The following is a 21216-nucleotide window of genomic DNA, read 5'->3' on the forward strand; positions in this document are numbered from 1 at the left end:
CGCACTGAGGTTCACGCACTTTCAAGGCGCAAGTCACGCGCGACTTGATAGGGTTTATGTTTCGTTTGAAATAGCGTCAATGTGCGGAAGCTACTGCGTTAACGATGTCTCATTTAGCGATCACTGTTTGGTTTCGTTTTTGTTGGGAAAGAAAAGGGACAATTCCAAAAAGTTCAGTTGGGAATTATGGAAACTGAACTCGCAGTTATTGGACGACAAGAACTTCACCCAAACAGTGGAAGAAGTATTCCGCAAATACCAGAACGTAGAACACATGAACTGGGGTACCAAATGGGAACTATGTAAACAAGAATGGAAAATGTGTGCAATAGAACGAGGAACGGCAATCAAACGGCTAGAGAGGGAAAAAGAAAACAAGCTAAAAGGTAATTTACAGCAGTTACTGAAGCTTGAGTGCGAAAGCCCAGGCCTGTTTCGTGATGATATAAGGACAATTAAAAATAAGTTAGAGGCAATAGACATACAGAGGTACCGGGGTGCAACCATTCGGGCAAGGGCTGAGAAGTTTTCATCCGGGGAAGCCCTCACTAAAAGGTCGCTGAGTGACGAGGCAAGCTACGCAAAAAGGAACGCAAACGAGGAAATACTGTGGCGTGGTGAACTTATGCGGGATGAAGTGCGAATCGAAAAAGCTTTTGTGGAACATTACCAGCAGCTGTTTAGGTACGCTGCACCGAAAGTTGATGAATTCAAAAAAGACTTCCTTCAATTCATGCCCCGGTTAGATGATGATGTGAAAAAGAGATTAGAAGAGCCCATAACGTTAGCCGAAGTCGAGAAAGCCGTAAGGTATTTAAAAGGGGGGAAATCTCCGGGCCCTGACGGTTTAGGTGCAGCGTTCTACAAGAAGTTTATAGAGATTGTGGCCCCTTTTTTGTTTTTGGTCTTTAGCGAAGCGTATCAAACACAAGTACTGCCGCCCTCCTTTGTGCGAACACACACTGTGTTAATCCCAAAGTCCGAAGACAGAATAAAACGCCAATCTGTTACTGGCTTTAGGCCAATAACCTTGGCTAATACAGATTACAAAGTACTAATGAAAATAATTGCTCAAAAGCTGCAGGGAGTAATAAGAGATGTAGTGGGTCCGCACCAGACGTGCGGTATACGGGGCAGAAGTATACTAACTAATGTTCACGTCGCGCGTAGCGTGTTGCAATGTTGTGATTTATTTTGTAAAAGAGTTGCCATGCTTCAAATCGATTATGAAAAAGCATTTGACAGAGTGTGTCACGATATTTTGTTTTGCGTTCTGGAACATGTGAATGTGGGTGAGGTTGTGATGGAGGGAGTACGCATGGCGTACAGTGAATGCTCAACAAAATTAATTGTCAACAAAAATGTCACACAAAGTATACCCATCTTGTCTTCTGTCAGGCAGGGATGCCCTGTTATTTTGTTTGTTTTTGGAACCATTTTGTTTAAAAATAATTCATGACACTGAGTTGCGCGGCTTTCGTTTTCACTCGAGTGAGGTGAAACTGCTTACATATGCTGACGATGTAGCTGTTTTCTGTGAAGACAAGGAAAGTATTAGCAAAGCGATAAGGATAACCAAGGATTTTTGTCATGTGACGAATAGTTCTGTTAACTGGTCGAAATGTACCGGTTTTTTTAATGGGGAGTGGGAATCGGCACCTTGTGTGTTTGAGAACGTGGTGTGGTCGCGTACGCCGGTGCGCTATCTGGGGGTACCTTTGGACCAGTACGAACAAAACGACGAGTACTGGGAAGGGGAAACAGCAAGGTTGCGTGAAAAGACAACAAAGTGGGGTGGTCGCGCATTGTCGGTTTTTGCTCGTGCCACAGTCTGCAATCTTTTTCTTTTAGCCAAACTGTGGTACGTGTTACAAGTCCTTCACTGTTCTAGAGTTCATGTTCAGAGAATACATCGTGTGTTTGCTGTCTTCATATGGTCATCGGTGTGGGAGCGCTGTAGTAGAACTAATCTCTTTCGACGGGTGAGGGAAGGTGGTGTCGGCCTATGTCACATTTATGTCAGACAGCTTGTCAACCGGTTTTTGTTTTTGCGAGACTCGCAAGAACCCTTTCTACGAACTTTCATGCAAGGATCACTAGCCAGTTCATTGCCCATGTTTATTGTCTCCTCTGCGAATGAAAGATGTGGAACAATCAAAGGCTACATGAGGGAGGTAGTAGATTCGGTCAAGTTTCTTTCTGTGCGGTTTTCCCTCGAATACCTATCAACCGTATCGAGGAGGACGCTCACCAAGAATTTGAAAGAAATGCTATTTCCGGTACCCCTGTATCGATCGTTATACAGCTCTGTTCTTGGTCAGGATGTTTTATCTCGGGTAAAGAAAATGGCTGTCCCAGCGTCCGTGAAAACATTTTTCTTTAAGTTGCACACCAACACCCTCCCTGTTAAAACTTGGATGGAAGAAAAAGGTTTGTTTGTTCCCTGGCCAACAAATTGCACATTATGTGGAAAGCCAGAAACAGTTGAGCATGTTTTCACGGAGTGCTGGGACGCCATTTTTTTCTGGGATGTCTTGCAAAGGACTTTAAAGAAAGACCTGCCCGTTTCACCAGATGGTATACGGTTTCTGTCTGTACATAGTGACAGCAGTGTGCCGTACGATCTTATCATGGCCCTAGGCCTGCATGCCATTTGGAGGTCGAGGATGGCCGTACGCCATGCTGATCCTGAAGCGCTCACTGTGAGCAAGTACTTTGCACAAAGTATAACCATGCTGTACGAGATCCACAAGCTACAAGACTCTGACCACGAATGGCTGCCAGTTTTGGAAGAACTGTGTACTTTTGATGTTTATTTTAAGTTTTTCCGTCAGCCAAAGCATGGAAGACGGTTTTTAATCTACCCTTCACGTGATGTGTGTTTTGAAAAACGGTAATAAAAAAAAAAAGAGTGGCGCAGTGGAAGCGTGCTGGGCCCATAACCCAGAGGTCCGTGGATCGAAACCACGCTCTGCTACTGTTTCTTTTTTCTTTTCTTTGCGGGTGGAATTTCACTTCTCAGTCGCACATCTGTATCCCACGACTGTGTGAGCAGCAGCAGTTACAGTGAGTGTCCAGCAGAGTGGCGCAGTGGAAGCGTGCTGGGCCCATAACCCAGAGGTCCGTGGATCGAAACCACGCTCTGCTACTCTATTTTCTTTTTCGGGTGGCATTTTATTTCTCAGTCGTACATCCGTATCCCACGACTGTGTGAGCAGCAGCAGTTACAGTGAGTGTCCAGCAGAGTGGCGCAGTGGAAGCGTGCTGGGCCCATAACCCAGAGGTCCGTGGATCGAAACCACGCTCTGCTACTCTATTTTCTTTTTCGCGTGGCATATTATTTCTCAGTCGTACATCCGTATCCCACGACTGTGTGAGCAGCAGCAGTTACAGTGAGTGTCCAGCAGAGTGGCGCAGTGGAAGCGTGCTGGGCCCATAACCCAGAGGTCCGTGGATCGAAACCACGCTCTGCTACTCTATTTTCTTTTTCGGGTGGCATTTTATTTCTCAGTCGTACATCCGTGTCCCACGACTGTGTGATCAGCAGCAGTTACAGTGAGTGTCCAGCAGAGTGGCGCAGTGGATTCTGCTTCCGGCCACCACAGTGAACGGACGCAGGATGCAGGGCTCCTCAGGAGCGGTTAATGCGGCCGTTCCCGGCCGCGGTAACAGGTTTCTTGCTCAGGACGATTGTTATCAAGTTTCGTTGCCGACATTGCCTACAGGACGTATTGTTTTTAATACCGTTTTTTTGCACGGTGACATGCGTGCGCGCCCGTATCGCGTTGAAGATTTCCGCGATACTTTGGCTCGGCTGGAATTGCTCCCTGAGGTACTTGCCTTGGGGGCGTTCCAAATGAGTCACGTATGGGCGGTGACGTTCAAGTCGGAGCTAGGCGTCAAGAAGATCTTGGAAGCAAAGGAGCTTCACGTCAAAGGTCGACACTGCCTCGTCATTGACCCTGCCAACCAGGACCTGCGGCTGAAGCTCCACTGGCTGCTTTACAACGTGACCGAGGACGACGTACGAGTTGCGCTGGCTCCCTACGGGAGGGTCAGCGAAGTTTCACGGGAGCGCTGGCGTGTTCAAGGCGTCCACGACAAGGGCTCGACGACGCGGTCCGTGACCCTCAATCTCAACGCGGGCGTGAGGGCTGAGGACCTGCCCCACCAGCTTCGTGTCGCAGGCGAGCAGGCGCTCGTGGTCGTGCCCGGCAGGGCCCCGCAGTGCATTCGCTGCTCTGGCACGGGGCACATGAGGCGCGACTGCAAGGTGCCGCGCTGCACTCTCTGCCGCCGCTTCGGTCACGAAGCGAACGAGTGCGTGCGGACGTACGCGAAGGTGGCCGGACCGGTGGGGGATGTGGACCGAACGGAGAACATCATGGACGAGGAGGAGACGGAGGCGGCTGCAGCAGGGGTCGGAGGAGACTCGGTGACGGAGGACGCGCCGCCTGAAAAGAGCGCTGAGGTGAAGGAGTCAGCCGCCGTCGTAGTGCTACCTGCGCAAAGTGTCAACGAAGGAGACCAGCTGACGTACGACGGCGACGGTGAGAGCCCGGTGAGCGTGGCGGGTCAGTTTGCGGCGTTGGAAACTCCCGCCCCCCAAGAGGGCGTCGACTTGAAAACTGGCGACCAGGACCAGTCTGTGGCCAAGCGGCCGCGTCAAGACAGTGTCGGACAACGCGGAGGGGGGGATGGCTCCGTAGCGGTGGGGTCGGTGAGTGTGGGACCCACGTCGCGGCGCTCGAGCTTCAAGCCGAAGCTCAACACGCCCTACGACAGAGGACCCACGGCAACAAAGAATTCGTAAGAACGCCATCCTTGCCTTCGTTTTCGGACTGCTAAAAGTATTTTTAAGTTTTCTTTGTGTGTCTTTGAAAAGCAAGAAAAGTGCAGGGCGTGTTCTAGTCATGGGTTTAAGCTCGTTAGTTGTATTACGTGGGTTTTTGGTTCTGTGTCGGGTGTCGAAGGGTTTTCCTTGCGGTCATTGCGCGGTTTTTTGGGGGGGTGTGTTGGGCGTCGAAGAGTTCTTCCTTCGTTTCAGGGTGGGGGTTTGGGGTGTTTTGTATGTACGAGCGTCAAGTGAAGCTCTCTCAACGGGCTCAAGTTGGATCCGTTTGTTTTTTTTTCCATGGGGGGAGGGGGGGGTGTTTTCGTTTTTTTACGGTGTTGTGTTGTTTTTTTCATTTGTCAAATGTATCAGCATAAATGCTTTCGGGTCTGTTTGTTTTCTCTCTTAACCTGGTGTATTTAAACACGCCAATCCGTATTGCCACGCTTAACGTCCGGGGGCTTGCTGACAGGAGACGACAGAATCAGTTGTATCGTTTAGTGACCGAACAGGACCTGGATATAGTGGCGGTACAAGAAACGAAGTTTGAGAGAGAGGAGCAGACAGATCGTATGGTGCGCCCGTTTGCGTCGAGGTACGACGTGTGCGTTGCTCACGCGGTCGGGATGTCTGCGGGCGTTGCCCTGTTGGTTCGAAGGAGTTTGGGGGCAACCCTAGAGACCGTCACCGCGTCCGAGTGTGGGCGTTTTGTTGTGTGCGATTTTGTTTTATCGTCAAGCGAATGGCGCTTGATTTGTGTGTACGCGCCCACAAAGGCAGCGGAAAGGAAGGATTTTTTTTAGGATGTTCGCGGGTTTTCCGATACGGAGAGGCTCGTTATTTTACTTGGCGACTTTAATTGCGTATGTTCTGCGCAAGACAAAAGTAGCTCGACAAGGTTCCGCGATGCGAGTACGATAGTTTTAACTGATATCGTCGCTGACTTCGCGCTGGAAGATGTGGGCGATAGCCTTGGCAGTAGCGGTACCGTTCGCTATACACACTTCCAGGGCAACAGTCATGCGCGTCTCGACAGAGTGTATGTTTCGTCAGAGATTCTGCCGGATTGTGATAGCTACCGAGTTTCCCCCGTTTCCTTCAGCGATCACTGTCTTGTGACCGTAACCGTTGGTAGAATGGTAAAACCAGGCAACGCGTTCTGTTGGGGGCTTTGGAAGCTTAATAACAAGCTGCTGCAGGATGAACATTTCACTGAGGCCGTTAATGCATGCGCACGGACGTTTTTCGGTGGAGAAGAGAACGTTAACTTTACTCTCAATTGGGAGCTCTTCAAACAAGAAGTTAAGTTAAAGGCCCTTGAAAGATCATCCGCAATCAAATACGACGAGAAGCAAAGAGAAGCCTGGTTACGAAGTACCCTGGACGTTTACGTTAAGGAAGAATGTGAATCGCTCGGGGCGTTGAAGGATGACATTAGAGGATTAAAAGCGCAGCTCGAAGTAATAGATAAAGAGAAGTATGAGGGTGCGCTTGTGCGCGCACGATCTGAGAGATTTTTGCACGGGGAAGCGCCGATTAAAAGAGCGTTCAGCGCGGAAAAGAAGTATGCGCGCAGAAATGCGATAGTGGAAATTGAAGCCGAAGGTGTGGTTTATAGTGACCAGGCTAATATAGAGCGCTGTTTTTGTGACTTTTATAAAAATTTGTTTTCTTGTCATCCTGTCGATGCCGTCAAGTTTGGAGAAGAGTTTACGTCTTTGTTACCGTGCTTAGACGAGGAAGTTATGGCGCATCTCGAAAGAGATATTACAGTAGAAGAGATACGCGGCGCTATCGACGAGTTCAGCCCAGGGAAGACGCCGGGCCCTGATGGCCTGAGCGCTGCTTTCTACAAGGCGTTTAAGGGTGACATTAGCCCGGTCCTATGTAGAGTTTACTCTGAGGTGTACCACAAAGGTGTGCTGCCACCTTCTTTTCTCGTGTCGCACACTGTGTTTATACCGAAATCGGAGGAGGTTGCGAAACTCAGGCAGATCCCTGGGTATCGTCCTATTAGTCTGACAAATGTCGATTATAAGGTTTTAATGAAAATATTGGCAGGCCGCTTACAGACTGTCATAAAGGACCTGGTAGGGCCGCATCAAACGCGCGGGATCAAAGGGCGGTCGATAGTTACAAATATTCATACTGCCCGAAGTGTTCTGGGGTGTTGTGACGCCATGCAAGGGACTTTGGCAATGCTCCAGGTAGACATGGCTAAAGCCTTCGATCAGGTGTCGCACGAACTTTTGTTAAATATGTTGGAACACGTGAATGTTGGTTCTGTTATTCTCAATGGTGTGCGCATGGCGTACACTGGGTGTTCTACTAGGCTTGTTATTAACAAAACGATCGGCGCACCCGTTCCTGTTCAACGTGCCGTTCGTCAGGGTTGCCCATTGTCTCCGTTGCTTTTTTGTTTCTACATTGAAGCGTTTTGTTTAAGTGTAATCCGGAGCAAAGACGTCAAAGGGTTTAAACTTCAGTCGTGTGAAGTGCGGGTGTTAGCTTACGCTGACGACATTGCTCTTTTTTTTGTTGATAGGAGAAGCATAAGCATTGCTGTAAACACCTTGAAATGTTTTTGTAAGTACAGTGCCAGTGGTGTTAATTGGCAGAAATGTGTTGGTTTCTGGCATGGCCAGTGGGACAGTATGCCTAATGTTTTCGAGTGTATCAGCTGGCAGACGACGCCAGTGAAGTACTTGGGAGTGCCCCTCGAGAACTATGTAGACAGCGACCCTTATTGGCGCAGTCAAACAGTCGAATTGCGTGAAAAGGCCGAGAAATGAAAGGGAAGCGGACTTTCAATATTTGCTAGGGCATCAGTGTGTAATGTGTTTTTAATTAGCAAACTGTGGTACGTTCTACAGGTGTTGCATTGTTCGCGGGCACGTGTACAGGCCTTGCACCGAGTTTTTGCTATGTTGATTTGGGAGTCGTCATGGGAGAGAACAAGCCGTACGAACCTGTTTCGGCGCGTGCGTCTTGGTGGCCTGTCATTATCGCATCTGTTTTTGCGTCAAGTGGTAAATCGTTTTTTGTTTCTTCGGGATGTGAAGGACTCCTTTTTGCGCACTGTGTGTCAGGTGAAGTTGGCCAGAGCGCTTCCTGATTTTGTTGTAACGTCAGCTTCTTTATCTTTTGGCGCAACGAAAGGCTACTTCCGTGAGGTGGTACAAGCCACCATGTTTTTGCGTGCACGCTTCACGCTAGAGTTCTTATCTAGTGTGACGCGTAAAAGATTGTATAATGACCTCGTTGATTCCGTACTTCCCGTTCCATTGTATAGATCGCTGTACCGTGTAGGGCCAGGACAGGATGTGCTCAAGCGTGTGAAACGTATGGCGATTGGCCCATGGGTTAAGACGTTTTTCTTTAAACTTCACTTGGGCGTCCTTGATGTGAAAACGTGGCAGAAGGAAAAGGGAATGTTTTTGCCGGGTGGGGTGGACTGCTACCCGTGCAGAAAACCCGAGACTGTAGAACACGTGTTTTTGGACTGCTGGGACGGGGTCTTCTTTTGGGACGTGCTTCAGCGAACCCTCAAAAAAGATTTTCCCCTGGACGCTCACGGCATTAGGTTTTTACCTATTGAGAGTGACGAAGTACCTTACGACCTCGTGATGGTCCTGGCCCTACATGCAATTTGGAAATCCCGCATGGCCATACGCCATAGGGACGTTGACGCTAAATGGTCAAGAGAATATTTCGCTGATTCAATGCGTATGATTATTGAAGTGTGGAGGGCTCAGCCTGAGCCTCCAGAGTGGTTGCCTGTGATGGAAACACTGACCAACCTCAAACAATTTTAATCGTTTTTCTGCTGTCAAGGTGATGACTAGCAGTTTTATCGTTGCCGGTTTTTGTTTGATGGTGCTTGTTTTGTACTGAAATGTTGCAATAAAAAAAAAAGCAGAGTGGCGCAGTGGAAGCGTGCTGGGCCCATAACCCAGAGGTCCATGGATCGAAACCACGCTCTGCTACTCCATTTTCTTTTTCGGGTGGCATTTTATTTATCAGTCGTACATCCATATCCCACGACTGTGTGAGCAGCAGCAGTTACAGTGAGTGTCCAGCAGAGTGGCGCAGTGGAAGCGTGCTGGGCCCATAACCCAGAGGTCCGTGGATCGAAACCACGCTCTGCTACTGTATTTTCTTTTTCGCGTGGCATTTTATTTCTCAGTCGTATATCCGTGTCCCACGACTGTGTGAGCAGCAGCAGTTACAGTGAGTGTCCAGCAGAGTGGCGCAGAGGAAGCGTGCTGGGCCCATAACCCAGAGGTCCGTGGATCGAAACCACGCTCTGCTACTCTATTTTCTTTTTCGGGTGGCATTTTATTTCTCAGTCGTACATCCGTGTCCCACGACTGTGTGAGCAGCAGCAGTTACAGTGAGTGTCCAGCAGAGTGGCGCAGAGGAAGCGTGCTGGGCCCATAACCCAGAGGTCCGTGGATCGAAACCACGCTCTGCTACTCTATTTTCTTTTTCGGGTGGCATTTTATTTCTCAGTCGTACATCCGTGTCCCACGACTGTGTGATCAGCAGCAGTTACAGTGAGTGTCCAGCAGAGTGGCGCAGAGGAAGCGTGCTGGGCCCATAACCCAGAGGTCCGTGGATCGAAACCACGCTCTGCTACTCTATTTTCTTTTTCGCGTGGCATTTTATTTCTCAGTCGTACATCCGTGTCCCACGACTGTGTGATCAGCAGCAGTTACAGTGAGTGTCCAGCAGAGTGGCGCAGAGGAAGCGTGCTGGGCCCATAACCCAGAGGTCCGTGGATCGAAACCACGCTCTGCTACTCTATTTTCTTTTTCGCGTGGCATTTTATTTCTCAGTCGTACATCCGTGTCCCACGACTGTGTGAGCAGCAGCAGTTACAGTGGGTGTCCAGCAGAGTGGCGCAGTGGAAGCGTGCTGGGCCCATAACCCAGAAGTCCGTGGATCGAAACCACGCTCTGCTACTCTATTTTCTTTTTCGCGTGGCATTTTATTTCTCAGTCGTACATCCGTGTCCCACGACTGTGTGATCAGCAGCAGTTACAGTGAGTGTCCAGCAGAGTGGCGCAGAGGAAGCGTGCTGGGCCCATAACCCAGAGGTCCGTGGATCGAAACCACGCTCTGCTACTCTATTTTCTTTTTCGCGTGGCATTTTATTTCTCAGTCGTACATCCGTGTCCCACGACTGTGTGATCAGCAGCAGTTACAGTGAGTGTCCAGCAGAGTGGCGCAGAGGAAGCGTGCTGGGCCCATAACCCAGAGGTCCGTGGATCGAAACCACGCTCCGCTACTCTATTTTCTTTTTCGGGTGGCATTTTATTTCTCAGTCGTACATCCGTGTCCCACGACTGTGTGATCAGCAGCAGTTACAGTGAGTGTCCAGCAGAGTGGCGCAGAGGAAGCGTGCTGGGCCCATAACCCAGAGGTCCGTGGATCGAAACTACGCTCTGCTACTCTATTTTCTTTTTCGGGTGGCATTTTATTTCTCAGTCGTACATCCGTGTCCCACGACTGTGTGATCAGCAGCAGTTACAGTGAGGGTCCAGCAGAGTGGCGCAGTCGAAGCGTGCTGGGCCCATAACCCAGAAGTCCGTGGATCGAAACCACGCTCTGCTACTCTATTTTCTTTTTCGCGTGGCATTTTATTTCTCAGTCGTACATCCGTGTCCCACGACTGTGTGATCAGCAGCAGTTACAGTGAGTGTCCAGCAGAGTGGCGCAGAGGAAGCGTGCTGGGCCCATAACCCAGAAGTCCGTGGATCGAAACCACGCTCTGCTACTCTATTTTCTTTTTCGCGTGGCATTTTATTTCTCAGTCGTACATCCGTGTCCCACGACTGTGTGATCAGCAGCAGTTACAGTGAGTGTCCAGCAGAGTGGCGCAGAGGAAGCGTGCTGGGCCCATAACCCAGAGGTCCGTGGATCGAAACCACGCTCTGCTACTCTATTTTTTTTTTCGGGTGGCATTTTATTTCTCAGTCGTACATCCGTGTCCCACGACTGTGTGATCAGCAGCAGTTACAGTGAGTGTCCAGCAGAGTGGCGCAGAGGAGATTCAACTTCCGGTCGCCGTAGCGTGCGGATGGTGAATGTCGAGCTCCGATAAAGGGGCGGTATTTGCGACCCAGACGGGCCGCGGTAACAGGGTTTCGGACGAAGAAAACATGCAGGATTACCAAGTACTTTTGCCTCAGCTGCCAACCGGTCAGTACGTTTCAAACACTGTTTTTCTGCACGGCGATATGAGAGCGAGGCCTTATCGCGTAGAAGATTTTCGGGACACCCTCGCGCATTTGGCACTGCTCCCCGAGGTTATCGCCTTGGGGGCGTACCAAATGAATCACGTGTGGGCTGTTACCTTCAGCAGTGCGGAAGGAGTGAAGAAAATACTGGCTGCTGGTGACATCAAAGTGAAAGCGCGTCGGTGCCTGGTCGTCGACCCAAGCAACCAGGAATTGCGTCTCAAAGTGCACTGGGTCCTTCACGGTGTTCCGGACGTGGAGGTGCGGGCATCTTTTGCTCCGTACGGCAATGTAACCGACGTTTCGCGAGAACAGTGGCGAGTGTCCGGATGTGTCAACAAAGGGTCAACGACGCGCCTCGTCACCCTGAAGCTCAAGCCAGGGGTCACCCCGGACGACCTGCCTCACCAGCTGCGTATTGCCAAGGACAACGCCCTCGTCGTTGTTCCCGGAAGACCACCACTCTGCCTGCGGTGCCACCGGCATGGACACGTTCGACGTGAGTGCCGTGTTCCACGGTGTTCACTTTGTCGTCGTTTCGGCCATGTCGAAGCTGACTGCGTTCCTACATACGCTAGAGTGACGGGACCAGCAGGAAGCGAGGATAAGTCCGAGCATCTAATGGACGAGGCTGACGCCGAGGAAGCTGCGGGCGGAGCAGGTGACGTGACCTTGTCTACGTCAACAACACCCCAGCACCCAGGAATTGACGACGACAATGCAGCAGGAAAGACAGCGGAGAAGAGCCTCCCTCCATTTGCCCCAGAAGGTACCGAAAATGCTGATGCAGTCAAGAACGAGGGCAGTGCGGCGGCGGCTACTTCATCTGCCGAGAAGTCCGATGCAATGGAGGTTTCAGACGCAGCAGCTAGCGGCGTCGTCAGCAAGCGCCAACGAGATATCGCAGACGGAGTGTCTCAGAACAACGAGAACGCAGCCTTGGATGAGCCACCAGCGAAAGCGTCAACGGGGCGACGAGCGACGCTGAGACCCAAACCAAACATCCCGCCCGACCGGAGGCCAGCGGCGACGCCGTGGGCATCGCAGACTCCTTAGGTCTTCTCGGGTGTGTGGTAGTCGGACTGGTCGTACTCGAACATCACAGCGATGGAACACTTCCCTTTTGTAAGTGAGGCACTAACAATAGACTGTGAAAGTGTATGCGATGGGATTATGGGAGCGTGGGCACGTAAAGGGCAATGTGTTTACGTTTGGCGTAAAAACGAAAGTTAACGCTGTGTGTCCGTCTGCAAGCAGTTAGATCATGGCATTCAAGTTAGGGACGGCTCTACGCGTAGCCACGATAAATGTGAGAGGGCTGGCAGCGAAAAAACGGCAGTACCAGGTGAGCCGCCTATGTACGGAACATAGCTTGGATGTTGTCGCCGTCCAAGAAACCAAAATTGAAAGCCAGGAGCAGACGGATCGCATGGTGTTACCCTTCAAAGCGTGCTACCATGTTTGTGTTTCCCACGCCGTAGGCACATCAGGTGGCTGTGCCTTACTTCTCAAAAATTCCATCGGCATTGAAGTTGAAAATGTAATATCATGTGCCTTGGGCCGCACGATAGTGTGTGATTTCACCATATCTGAAACAAAATGGAGGGTTATATGTGTGTATGCTCCAAATGCGGAATACGAACGGAAGCAATTTTTTCAAGGCTTAGAATGTTACTTGGACTGCCCAAGAATGCTAGTGTTATTGGGCGATTTTAACTGTGTTTGTAGAGCGGAGGACAGAGCGTCAAAGGCGCGGGTTCGAGACGCGAGTTCATTGTTGCTAACTACAATGATGCAAGAAAGAAATTTGGAAGATGCAGGGTGTATATTTGCGGGAGCAACTACGACGCAGTATACACATTTTCAAGGCGTCAGTCACGCCAGATTAGACCGAATATACATCTCCGCCGAACTAGTACCCGCCTGCGATACCTATGACGTTAAGCCCGTTAGTTTCACCGACCACAGTCTTGTCACTTTGTGCATAGGACGAAAGAAAAGACATAGTTCATTTAAATGGGAGCTATGGAAATTAAATGCGAAGTTACTGCAGGATGATTTATTCGTAAACGGGATAAAAGACATGTTAGGAAAACTGCTTGACGGAGATCCGCATGACGCCTTCCTTCTCTGGGAAAACTTCAAGCAAGAGGTCAAAATTAACGCGATAGAAAGGGCTAGTATATTGCATCAGAAGGAAAAGGAAAAAGAAAAACAGTTGCAAGGCCAACTCCAGTTTCTTGTAAGCATGGAAGCGCAGAACCCGGGCAAGTGTAAAGACGGCATACTGGAAGTTAAAAGAGAACTAGAACTTCTGGACGCAGAAAGATACAGAGGGGCCGTAATACGAGCACGCACTGAACGATTATGGCTTGGCGAAAGGCCCACGAAACGCTCGTTGGGAGAGGAAAAAAGATACGCCAAGCGCAACGAAATAACAGCGATAAGCTACCGTGGCGAGATAGTACATGAAGGCGAGAAGATAGAACAAGCCTTTTATGAACACTATCGGGATTTTCTGGGACAGGCGCACAGTACCGAAGAGGGTTTTGCAACTAACTTTCTTCCGCTGATGCCAAAGTTAGACGCGGAAATCAAAGCCAACCTGGAAGCCCCCATCAGCCTTTCGGAAATTGAATGTGCAATTGATGAGTTGACCCAGGGGAAATCGCCCGGACCCGACGGTTTAGGAGCTTGTTTTTATAAAGCTTTTAAATGCGAAGTAGCAATGGCCCTATATGGAGTAGTTAAGAAAGCATACGAAATAAAACAGCTGCCCACGTCTTTCAAGAAATCTCACGTTGTCTTGATTCCCAAATCAGAAGAGACCACTGCACTATTATCAGTCACGGCTTACCGCCCCATTAGTCTCACAAACGTGGACTACAAAATTTTAATGAAAGTATTAGGAAAGAGATTACAGACCGTTATAAAATACATTGTAGGTTCACATCAAACGTGTGGGATTAAGGGGAGATCAATTACGACCAACATCCATGTCTTAAGAAGCATTTTAGAATGTGTAGACGCATTAGGGGGGAAGGCCGCTATTTTGCAATTGGATTTAGAAAAGGCTTTCGACCGGGTATCCCATGAGATACTCTTCGATATTTTGGGGCATGTCAATGTAGGATCTGTCATTTTAGAAGGGGTGAAAATGAGCTACTCAATGTGTGAGGCCAGTTTAATTGTAAACAAGAATGTAACTGCCAGTTTTCCGATACGATGCTCCGTCAAGCAAGGCTGTCCCCTGGCGCCCCTGCTTTTCGCAATCTACCTCGAACCCTTCTGTTTAAAAATCATCCACAATAATGCAATTAACGGTTTTAAGCTGCACGAAAGTGAAGTAAAAATCCTCACGTACGCGGATGACATCGCGGTTATCTGTGCTGACACAGAAAGTATAAACGCGGCTGTTAAGGACGCAACAACGTTCTGCAAAACCACTGGCAGTGCGATAAACTGGAACAAATGTATCGGGTTTTGGCATGGAAAGTGGGGTTCTAAGCCGAATTTATTTGGAAACATTCAGTGGACCGACACGCCAGTGAAATACCTAGGCGTACCACTCGAGCACTACCAAGACACGGCACAATACTGGGCGGAAGAAATTCAATGTGTCAAAGACAAAACGTCCAAGTGGGGCGGACATGACCTGTCGATATTTTCGCGAGCTACCGTTTGTAATTTATTTCTTGTGGCAAAGATCTGGTACGTCCTGCAGGCCTTATGTATGTCGCGTGTAAGCGTACAAAAACTACACCGAGTGTTTGCTGTCTTTGTTTGGGGCTCTACGTGGGAACGGACGAGCCGCACAAACTTGTTTCGCTCAGTTAGGACCGGCGGGGTTGGTCTCACTCATCTTTTCTTGAGACAAGTCGTCTCAAGGTTTATTTTCTTGAGAGATCAACGTGACCATTTTCTGCGTACAGTGTTGCAAGTGCGACTTCGAGATGCCTTGCCGGACTTTGTCGTGTCGGCGGAGCACACAAGAGGAGCAAGTGTGCGAGGATTCCTGCGGGAGGTGGTCTGGGCTTTTAATTTTCTAAAAGTACGGTTCTCGATGGACTATTTGACGGCTGTAACACGTAAGAAATTGTACAAAGACTTGGTCGATATTACAATGCCGACGCCTATGTACCGATCAATGTACTCTTCAGGGTCCGGCAAAGACGTATTGAAAAGAGTCAAGGCTATGCCAGTACGGTCATCGGTAAAAACGTTCTTTTTTCAGCTCCACACTAACACATTGACTGTGATGCCTTGGCTGGAAGAAAAAGGTTTTTTCGTCCCTTCAGGTATTAACTGTCGCGTGTGTAGAAAACCGGAGACGGTGGAGCACATTTTTTTAGATTGTGAAGATGCTGTATTTCACTGGGACATTCTCCAGCGCACTTTAAAAAAGTCCCTACCTGTCACGCCTTACGGCATACGATTCTTGCCGACTGACAACGCTGAAGGGGTGCCATATGACATGTTTATGGCTTTAAGCCTGCATAGTGTGTGGAAGACTCGAATGGCTGTACGGCATGCAGACCCCAATGCACGCCCTGCGAGAGAGTACTTTATTGAGAGCATTGTATTTGTTAGAGATGTATATAAAGCCCAGACCGAACAACCTGAATGGTTATGGGCCCTAGAAGCCATGGTGAATCTCAAGAGATTTTAACCCGCCAGCACTAACGAGCCGTGGGCTGGCAATTTAGCATTGTAATGTAGTGAATACTGTGTTGTGTGGCTTCTGTTATGGTTTGAGTTGAAACCCGGCAATAAAGAAAAAAAAAACAGAGTGGCGCAGAGGAAGCGTGCTGGGCCCATAACCCAGAGGTCCGTGGATCGAAACCACGCTCTGCTACTCTATTTTCTTTTTCGGGTGGCATTTTATTTCTCAGTCGTACATCCGTGTCCCACGACTGTGTGATCAGCAGCAGTTACAGTGAGTGTCCAGCAGAGTGGCGCAGAGGAAGCGTGCTGGGCCCATAACCCAGAGGTCCGTGGATCGAAACCACGCTCTGCTACTCTATTTTCTTTTTCGGGTGGCATTTTATTTCTCAGTCGTACATCCGTGTCCCACGACTGTGTGATCAGCAGCAGTTACATGAGTGTCCAGCAGAGTGGCGCAGAGGAAGCGTGCTGGGCCCATAACCCAGAGGTCCGTGGATCGAAACCACGCTCTGCTACTCTATTTTCTTTTTCGGGTGGCATTTTATTTCTCAGTCGTACATCCGTGTCCCACGACTGTGTGATCAGCAGCAGTTACAGTGAGTGTCCAGCAGAGTGGCGCAGAGGAAGCGTGCTGGGCCCATAACCCAGAGGTCCGTGGATCGAAACCACGCTCTGCTACTCTATTTTCTTTTTCGGGTGGCATTTTATTTCTCAGTCGTACATCCGTGTCCCACGACTGTGTGATCAGCAGCAGTTACAGTGAGTGTCCAGCAGAGTGGCGCAGAGGAAGCGTGCTGGGCCCATAACCCAGAGGTCCGTGGATCGAAACCACGCTCTGCTACTCTATTTTCTTTTTCGGTGGCATTTTATTTCTCAGTCGTACATCCGTGTCCCACGACTGTGTGATCAGCAGCAGTTACAGTGAGTGTCCAGCAGAGTGGCGCAGAGGAAGCGTGCTGGGCCCATAACCCAGAGGTCCGTGGATCGAAACCACGCTCTGCTACTCTATTTTTTTTTCGGGTGGCATTTTATTTCTCAGTCGTACATCCGTGTCCCACGACTGTGTGATCAGCAGCAGTTACAGTGAGTGTCCAGCAGAGTGGCGCAGAGGAAGCGTGCTGGGCCCATAACCCAGAGGTCCGTGGATCGAAACCACGCTCTGCTACTCTATTTTCTTTTTCGGGTGGCATTTTATTTCTCAGTCGTACATCCGTGTCCCACGACTGTGTGATCAGCAGCAGTTACAGTGAGTGTCCAGCAGAGTGGTGCAGAGGAAGCGTGCTGGGCCCATAACCCAGAGGTCCGTGGATCGAAACCACGCTCTGCTACTCTATTTTCTTTTTCGCGTGGCATTTTATTTCTCAGTCGTACATCCGTGTCCCACGACTGTGTGATCAGCAGCAGTTATAGTGAGTGTCCAGCAGAGTGGCGCAGAGGAAGCGTGCTGGGCCCATAACCCAGAAGTCCGTGGATCGAAACCACGCTCTGCTACTCTATTTTCTTTTTCGGGTGGCATTTTATTTCTCAGTCGTACATCCGTGTCCCACGACTGTGTGATCAGCAGCAGTTACAGTGAGTGTCCAGCAGAGTGGCGCAGAGGAAGCGTGCTGGGCCCATAACCCAGAGGTCCGTGGATCGAAACCACGCTCTGCTACTCTATTTTCTTTTTCGCGTGGCATTTTATTTCTCAGTCGTACATCCGTGTCCCACGACTGTGTGATCAGCAGCAGTTACAGTGAGTGTCCAGCAGAGTGGCGCAGAGGAAGCGTGCTGGGCCCGTAACCCAGAAGTCCGTGGATCGAAACCACGCTCTGCTACTCTATTTTCTTTTTCGGGTGGCATTTTATTTCTCAGTCGTACATCCGTGTCCCACGACTGTGTGATCAGCAGCAGTTACAGTGAGTGTCCAGCAGAGTGGCGCAGAGGAAGCGTGCTGGGCCCATAACCCAGAGGTCCGTGGATCGAAACCACGCTCTGCTACTCTATTTTCTTTTTCGCGTGGCATTTTATTTCTCAGTCGTACATCCGTGTCCCACGACTGTGTGATCAGCAGCAGTTACAGTGAGTGTCCAGCAGAGTGGCGCAGAGGAAGCGTGCTGGGCCCATAACCCAGAAGTCCGTGGATCGAAACCACGCTCTGCTACTCTATTTTCTTTTTCGGGTGGCATTTTATTTCTCAGTCGTACATCCGTGTCCCATGGCTGTGTGATCAGCAGCAGTTACAGTGAGTGTCCAGCAGAGTGGCGCAGAGGAAGCGTGCTGGGCCCATAACCCAGAGGTCCGTGGATCGAAACCACGCTCTGCTACTCTATTTTCTTTTTCGGGTGGCATTTTATTTCTCAGTCGTACATCCGTGTCCCACGACTGTGTGATCAGCAGCAGTTACAGTGAGTGTCCAGCAGAGTGGCGCAGAGGAAGCGTGCTGGGCCCATAACCCAGAGGTCCGTGGATCGAAACCACGCTCTGCTACTCTAATTTCTTTTTCGCGTGGCATTTTATTTCTCAGTCGTACATCCGTGTCCCACGACTGTGTGATCAGCAGCAGTTACAGTGAGTGTCCAGCAGAGTGGCGCAGAGGAAGCGTGCTGGGCCCATAACCCAGAAGTCCGTGGATCGAAACCACGCTCTGCTACTCTATTTTCTTTTTCGGGTGGCATTTTATTTCTCAGTCGTACATCCGTGTCCCACGACTGTGTGATCAGCAGCAGTTACAGTGAGTGTCCAGCAGAGTGGCGCAGAGGAAGCGTGCTGGGCCCATAACCCAGAGGTCCGTGGATCGAAACCACGCTCTGCTACTCTATTTTCTTTTTCTCGTGGCATTTTATTTCTCAGTCGTACATCCGTGTCCCACGACTGTGTGATCAGCAGCAGTTACAGTGAGTGTCCAGCAGAGTGGCGCAGAGGAAGCGTGCTGGGCCCATAACCCAGAAGTCCGTGGATCGAAACCACGCTCTGCTACTCTATTTTCTTTTTCGGGGGGCATTTTATTTCTCAGTCGTACATCCGTGTCCCACGACTGTGTGATCAGCAGCAGTTACAGTGAGTGTCCAGCAGAGTGGCGCATAGGAAGCGTGCTGGGCCCATAACCCAGAGGTCCGTGGATCGAAACCACGCTCTGCTACTCTATTTTCTTTTTCGGGTGGCATTTTATTTCTCAGTCGTACATCCGTGTCCCACGACTGTGTGATCAGCAGCAGTTACAGTGAGTGTCCAGCAGAGTGGCGCAGACCCGTATACCAAAGGGTGTGATTGGTAATGCCTTTTTAAGTGTTCTCTGGAGGATGTCCCAATGGAAAACGGCATCTGAACAATCCAAGAATATGTGCTCAACTGTTTCTGGCCTATGGCAAAAAACACAGTTTACGTCCCAAGGAACGAAAATACCTCTTTCCTGCAACCATGGTTTCACGGGCAGTGTCCCAGTGTGCAGCTGAAAAAAGAAACTTTTGGCTGATGCCTTCACCGGCATCTTTTTGACTCGCTTTAAGACATTCATTGAAGTGGGATTAATACCTATGGATCTGTAGACGGGAACAGGTAAGGATATTTCAATGACATCTTTATACAGTTTTCTACGTGATACACCGCTGAGATACTCCTGTGAAAACCGCGCCTTTAGAAATTTATACGACCATACAACTTCACGCAGAAATCCTCGAAGGCTGGTCCTTGGTACAGCGCTTGTAGAAACAATGAAATCAGGTAGTGCCTCTCGCAGTCTTATCTGAATCATTGTCCGTAGGAAGCTATCACTTTGGTCTCTTAGAAACAAAAAACGTGACACCACTTGTCTCAAAAATAAATGCACAAGTCCGAGACCCCCCGACTTAACAGGAAGAAACAAATTGGAACGGCTCATGCGCTCCCACGTGGAGCCCCAAACAAAAATTGCAAACACTCTGTGCAACCGTTGTATGTTTAACCGCGTCATGAAAAGAACCTGTAACACATACCACACCTTGGCAACTAGAAAAATATTACATACCGTTGCTCGGGCAAACATCGATAAATCGCGTCCGCCCCACTTCATCGTCTTTTCCCGGATGAGCTGGATTTGCTCTGCCCAGAAAGTATCTGTGTCGCGGTAGTGATCTAGTGGCACACCAAGGTACCTGGAGGGCGTGATGGTCCACTGGACGTTTTCGTATGTTTGTTCCGGGGCTTCCCATTCACCATGCCAAAATCCGAGGCATTTGCCCCAGTTTACCATGCTTCCGGTATGTTTGCCAAAGAGTTTTGCTTTTTGTACAGCAGCGGTAATGCTTGGTTTGTCCTGACATATGACGGCAACATCATCGGCATAGGCCAATATTTTAACTTCACTTGAAGTCAGCCGGTATCCGCACACATCATCGCTGTTTAAGACACTTAAACAGAAAGGCTCAAGGTATATCGCGAAAAGCAGCGGTGCCAGTGGGCAGCCTTGCTTAATTGAGGAACGTATCGCAATCCGTTCAGTGAGTGTTTTGTTAACGATGACACTTGTTGTGCTCTGGAAGTAACTCATTTTGACACCTTCTAGTATAACTGAACCGATGTTGACATGTCCCTCTGTCCCTCTGGACATGTCCCTCTGGACATGTTTATGCTTCTGAGCCTACATAGTTTATGGAGGCCCCGTATGGATGTTAGGCATGCTAACCCAAACGGGCGGACTGCTAAGGACTACTTCACTGAGAGTGTGACCTACATCCGAGATGTGTACAAACTCGAGGAGGCTATGCCAAACTGGATGCACTTATTGGATGACCTTGTAACCATGAGACGGTTTTAACTCAGCTGCACCGGCCACAGTGTATTGGTTGGTGTTATTTTACCTTGTACTGTTTGTAAGCATGTCCTTTTGTTTTGTTATGTTGTACCAAGCAGGTAATAAAGAAAAAAAAAAAAAAAAAAGCAGAGTGGCGCAGAGGAAGCGTGCTGGGCCCATAACCCAGAAGTCCGTGGATCGAAACCACGCTCTGCTACTCTATTTTCTTTTTCGGGTGGCATTTTATTTCTCAGTCGTACATCCGTGTCCCACGACTGTGTGATCAGCAGCAGTTACAGTGAGTGTCCAGCAGAGTGGCGCAGAGGAAGCGTGCTGGGCCCATAACCCAGAGGTCCGTGGATTGAAACCACGCTCTGCTACTCTATTTTCTTTTTCGCGTGGCATTTTATTTCTCAGTCGTACATCCGTGTCCCACGACTGTGTGATCAGCAGCAGTTACAGTGAGTGTCCAGCAGAGTGGCGCAGAGGAAGCGTGCTGGGCCCATAACCCAGAAGTCCGTGGATCGAAACCACGCTCTGCTACTCTATTTTCTTTTTCGGGTGGCATTTTATTTCTCAGTCGTACATCCGTGTCCCACGACTGTGTGATCAGCAGCAGTTACAGTGAGTGTCCAGCAGAGTGGCGCAGAGGAAGCGTGCTGGGCCCATAACCCAGAGGTCCGTGGATCGAAACCACGCTCTGCTACTCTATTTTCTTTTTCGGG

The 21216-nt window shown here is 49.6% G+C and overlaps 2 protein-coding genes and 25 non-coding genes across 27 annotated transcripts; all 27 read left to right on the forward strand.

Moving 5' to 3' along the window:
• Positions 1–3076: 3076 nt before the first annotated feature.
• On the forward strand, positions 3077–3148 carry Trnam-cau (transfer RNA methionine (anticodon CAU)). Its single transcript has one exon. It is a non-coding gene; the product is annotated as a tRNA-Met (tRNA).
• Positions 3149–3239: 91 nt separating this feature from the next.
• On the forward strand, positions 3240–3311 carry Trnam-cau (transfer RNA methionine (anticodon CAU)). The gene has a single exon. It is a non-coding gene; the product is annotated as a tRNA-Met (tRNA).
• Positions 3312–3402: 91 nt separating this feature from the next.
• Trnam-cau (transfer RNA methionine (anticodon CAU)) lies at positions 3403–3474 on the forward strand. The gene has a single exon. It is a non-coding gene; the product is annotated as a tRNA-Met (tRNA).
• A 114-nt stretch (positions 3475–3588) lies between these two features.
• Positions 3589–4813, forward strand: LOC144150834 (uncharacterized). Its single transcript, XM_077682192.1, has one exon. It carries the CDS (start codon positions 3620–3622, stop codon positions 4811–4813), a length of 1194 nt encoding a protein of 397 aa, XP_077538318.1. The 5' UTR covers positions 3589–3619.
• Positions 4814–8748: 3935 nt separating this feature from the next.
• Positions 8749–8820, forward strand: Trnam-cau (transfer RNA methionine (anticodon CAU)). The gene has a single exon. It is a non-coding gene; the product is annotated as a tRNA-Met (tRNA).
• Positions 8821–8911: 91 nt separating this feature from the next.
• Trnam-cau (transfer RNA methionine (anticodon CAU)) lies at positions 8912–8983 on the forward strand. Its single transcript has one exon. It is a non-coding gene; the product is annotated as a tRNA-Met (tRNA).
• A 91-nt stretch (positions 8984–9074) lies between these two features.
• Positions 9075–9146, forward strand: Trnam-cau (transfer RNA methionine (anticodon CAU)). Its single transcript has one exon. It is a non-coding gene; the product is annotated as a tRNA-Met (tRNA).
• A 91-nt stretch (positions 9147–9237) lies between these two features.
• Trnam-cau (transfer RNA methionine (anticodon CAU)) lies at positions 9238–9309 on the forward strand. Its single transcript has one exon. It is a non-coding gene; the product is annotated as a tRNA-Met (tRNA).
• A 91-nt stretch (positions 9310–9400) lies between these two features.
• Positions 9401–9472, forward strand: Trnam-cau (transfer RNA methionine (anticodon CAU)). The gene has a single exon. It is a non-coding gene; the product is annotated as a tRNA-Met (tRNA).
• Positions 9473–9563: 91 nt separating this feature from the next.
• Positions 9564–9635, forward strand: Trnam-cau (transfer RNA methionine (anticodon CAU)). The gene has a single exon. It is a non-coding gene; the product is annotated as a tRNA-Met (tRNA).
• Positions 9636–9726: 91 nt separating this feature from the next.
• Trnam-cau (transfer RNA methionine (anticodon CAU)) lies at positions 9727–9798 on the forward strand. The gene has a single exon. It is a non-coding gene; the product is annotated as a tRNA-Met (tRNA).
• Positions 9799–9889: 91 nt separating this feature from the next.
• On the forward strand, positions 9890–9961 carry Trnam-cau (transfer RNA methionine (anticodon CAU)). Its single transcript has one exon. It is a non-coding gene; the product is annotated as a tRNA-Met (tRNA).
• A 91-nt stretch (positions 9962–10052) lies between these two features.
• Positions 10053–10124, forward strand: Trnam-cau (transfer RNA methionine (anticodon CAU)). The gene has a single exon. It is a non-coding gene; the product is annotated as a tRNA-Met (tRNA).
• Positions 10125–10704: 580 nt separating this feature from the next.
• On the forward strand, positions 10705–10776 carry Trnam-cau (transfer RNA methionine (anticodon CAU)). The gene has a single exon. It is a non-coding gene; the product is annotated as a tRNA-Met (tRNA).
• A 122-nt stretch (positions 10777–10898) lies between these two features.
• Positions 10899–12442, forward strand: LOC144150827 (uncharacterized). Its single transcript, XM_077682186.1, has one exon. The coding sequence runs from the start codon at positions 10924–10926 to the stop codon at positions 12130–12132; it is 1209 nt and encodes a 402-aa protein (XP_077538312.1). The 5' UTR covers positions 10899–10923; the 3' UTR covers positions 12133–12442.
• A 3580-nt stretch (positions 12443–16022) lies between these two features.
• On the forward strand, positions 16023–16094 carry Trnam-cau (transfer RNA methionine (anticodon CAU)). Its single transcript has one exon. It is a non-coding gene; the product is annotated as a tRNA-Met (tRNA).
• A 90-nt stretch (positions 16095–16184) lies between these two features.
• Trnam-cau (transfer RNA methionine (anticodon CAU)) lies at positions 16185–16256 on the forward strand. Its single transcript has one exon. It is a non-coding gene; the product is annotated as a tRNA-Met (tRNA).
• Positions 16257–16347: 91 nt separating this feature from the next.
• On the forward strand, positions 16348–16419 carry Trnam-cau (transfer RNA methionine (anticodon CAU)). Its single transcript has one exon. It is a non-coding gene; the product is annotated as a tRNA-Met (tRNA).
• A 91-nt stretch (positions 16420–16510) lies between these two features.
• On the forward strand, positions 16511–16582 carry Trnam-cau (transfer RNA methionine (anticodon CAU)). The gene has a single exon. It is a non-coding gene; the product is annotated as a tRNA-Met (tRNA).
• Positions 16583–16672: 90 nt separating this feature from the next.
• Positions 16673–16744, forward strand: Trnam-cau (transfer RNA methionine (anticodon CAU)). Its single transcript has one exon. It is a non-coding gene; the product is annotated as a tRNA-Met (tRNA).
• A 90-nt stretch (positions 16745–16834) lies between these two features.
• Positions 16835–16906, forward strand: Trnam-cau (transfer RNA methionine (anticodon CAU)). Its single transcript has one exon. It is a non-coding gene; the product is annotated as a tRNA-Met (tRNA).
• A 417-nt stretch (positions 16907–17323) lies between these two features.
• Positions 17324–17395, forward strand: Trnam-cau (transfer RNA methionine (anticodon CAU)). The gene has a single exon. It is a non-coding gene; the product is annotated as a tRNA-Met (tRNA).
• A 254-nt stretch (positions 17396–17649) lies between these two features.
• Positions 17650–17721, forward strand: Trnam-cau (transfer RNA methionine (anticodon CAU)). The gene has a single exon. It is a non-coding gene; the product is annotated as a tRNA-Met (tRNA).
• Positions 17722–17975: 254 nt separating this feature from the next.
• Trnam-cau (transfer RNA methionine (anticodon CAU)) lies at positions 17976–18047 on the forward strand. Its single transcript has one exon. It is a non-coding gene; the product is annotated as a tRNA-Met (tRNA).
• Positions 18048–18138: 91 nt separating this feature from the next.
• On the forward strand, positions 18139–18210 carry Trnam-cau (transfer RNA methionine (anticodon CAU)). Its single transcript has one exon. It is a non-coding gene; the product is annotated as a tRNA-Met (tRNA).
• A 254-nt stretch (positions 18211–18464) lies between these two features.
• Positions 18465–18536, forward strand: Trnam-cau (transfer RNA methionine (anticodon CAU)). Its single transcript has one exon. It is a non-coding gene; the product is annotated as a tRNA-Met (tRNA).
• A 2589-nt stretch (positions 18537–21125) lies between these two features.
• Trnam-cau (transfer RNA methionine (anticodon CAU)) lies at positions 21126–21197 on the forward strand. Its single transcript has one exon. It is a non-coding gene; the product is annotated as a tRNA-Met (tRNA).
• Positions 21198–21216: the final 19 nt, after the last annotated feature.

Source organism: Haemaphysalis longicornis, unplaced genomic scaffold (assembly GCF_048455015.1).
Source record: "Haemaphysalis longicornis isolate Haplotype H1 unplaced genomic scaffold, Haemaphysalis longicornis Haplotype H1 scaffold_80, whole genome shotgun sequence".
Classification (NCBI taxonomy): Eukaryota; Metazoa; Arthropoda; class Arachnida; order Ixodida; family Ixodidae; genus Haemaphysalis; species Haemaphysalis longicornis.

What these genes read in the sequence shown, in the direction of transcription:
- LOC144150834 (XM_077682192.1), top strand. Translation starts at nt 3,620, where the DNA reads ATGCAGGGCTCCTCAGGAGCGGTTAATGCGGCCGTTCCCGGCCGCGGT.
- LOC144150827 (XM_077682186.1), top strand. Translation starts at nt 10,924, where the DNA reads ATGTCGAGCTCCGATAAAGGGGCGGTATTTGCGACCCAGACGGGCCGC.